Source organism: Penaeus monodon, chromosome 28, assembly GCF_015228065.2.
Source record: "Penaeus monodon isolate SGIC_2016 chromosome 28, NSTDA_Pmon_1, whole genome shotgun sequence".
In the NCBI taxonomy this organism is placed as follows: domain Eukaryota; kingdom Metazoa; phylum Arthropoda; class Malacostraca; order Decapoda; family Penaeidae; genus Penaeus; species Penaeus monodon.
This window is the reverse complement of record NC_051413.1, coordinates 368,227-368,762: the sequence shown is the minus strand read 5'-3', so window position 1 is coordinate 368,762 and position 536 is coordinate 368,227. Positions and strand designations below refer to the sequence as shown.

At 40.5% G+C, this 536-nt stretch overlaps 1 protein-coding gene across 1 annotated transcript in view; it reads right to left on the bottom strand.

The window, feature by feature from the left end:
• LOC119591241 (dual specificity mitogen-activated protein kinase kinase 7-like) overlaps window positions 1–536 on the bottom strand; it is a 9,033-nt gene that overhangs the window by 2,097 nt on the left and 6,400 nt on the right. The window contains exon 4 of the mRNA XM_037939947.1: window positions 159–386. Coding sequence (XP_037795875.1) covers window positions 159–386 — 228 coding nt within the window. The remainder of the gene's footprint in view (window positions 1–158; window positions 387–536) is intronic.

Genomic DNA, 536 nt, shown 5'->3' with positions numbered 1-536 from the left:
GAATACTCCTTAGGTTGGGCCTGTCCCAATGTTAAACAACCTGGACTACTGACACTAGTGAACAATTTACTAATACTCCACACCTAAAAATCCATAAGCTACCCAAACTGCACACAGATCTGACCCAACACCAGGGACACGACCTGCAAGGTACTCACAGCAACAGAAATTTTGCCGAGGATAGGCTCAGGTATCGGCCGCTTGTAACGCTTGGTGAGCTTGTCCAGACAGGTGGCCATGAGCTCCATACAGATCCAGACGTCTGAATCTGTGACGAAGCATCCTAGACACTGTACTATGTAGGGGCAGTCATGGGATTTTAATACAACCTCCAAGTCAAAGAAGACTCGCTTGGTCTCTTCTAGGTTACCCGACCGTCGCATTTGCTGAGGAGGAAAGGGAAAAGGAAAATGACAGGTTATTAACAACTATTAACTAAGGATGAATTAAGATTTAATTAAATAAGAATTTATTAAGATTTAATCAAATAAGAATTAATTAAGATTTAATTATAAAAACAATGAATAAATACAGGT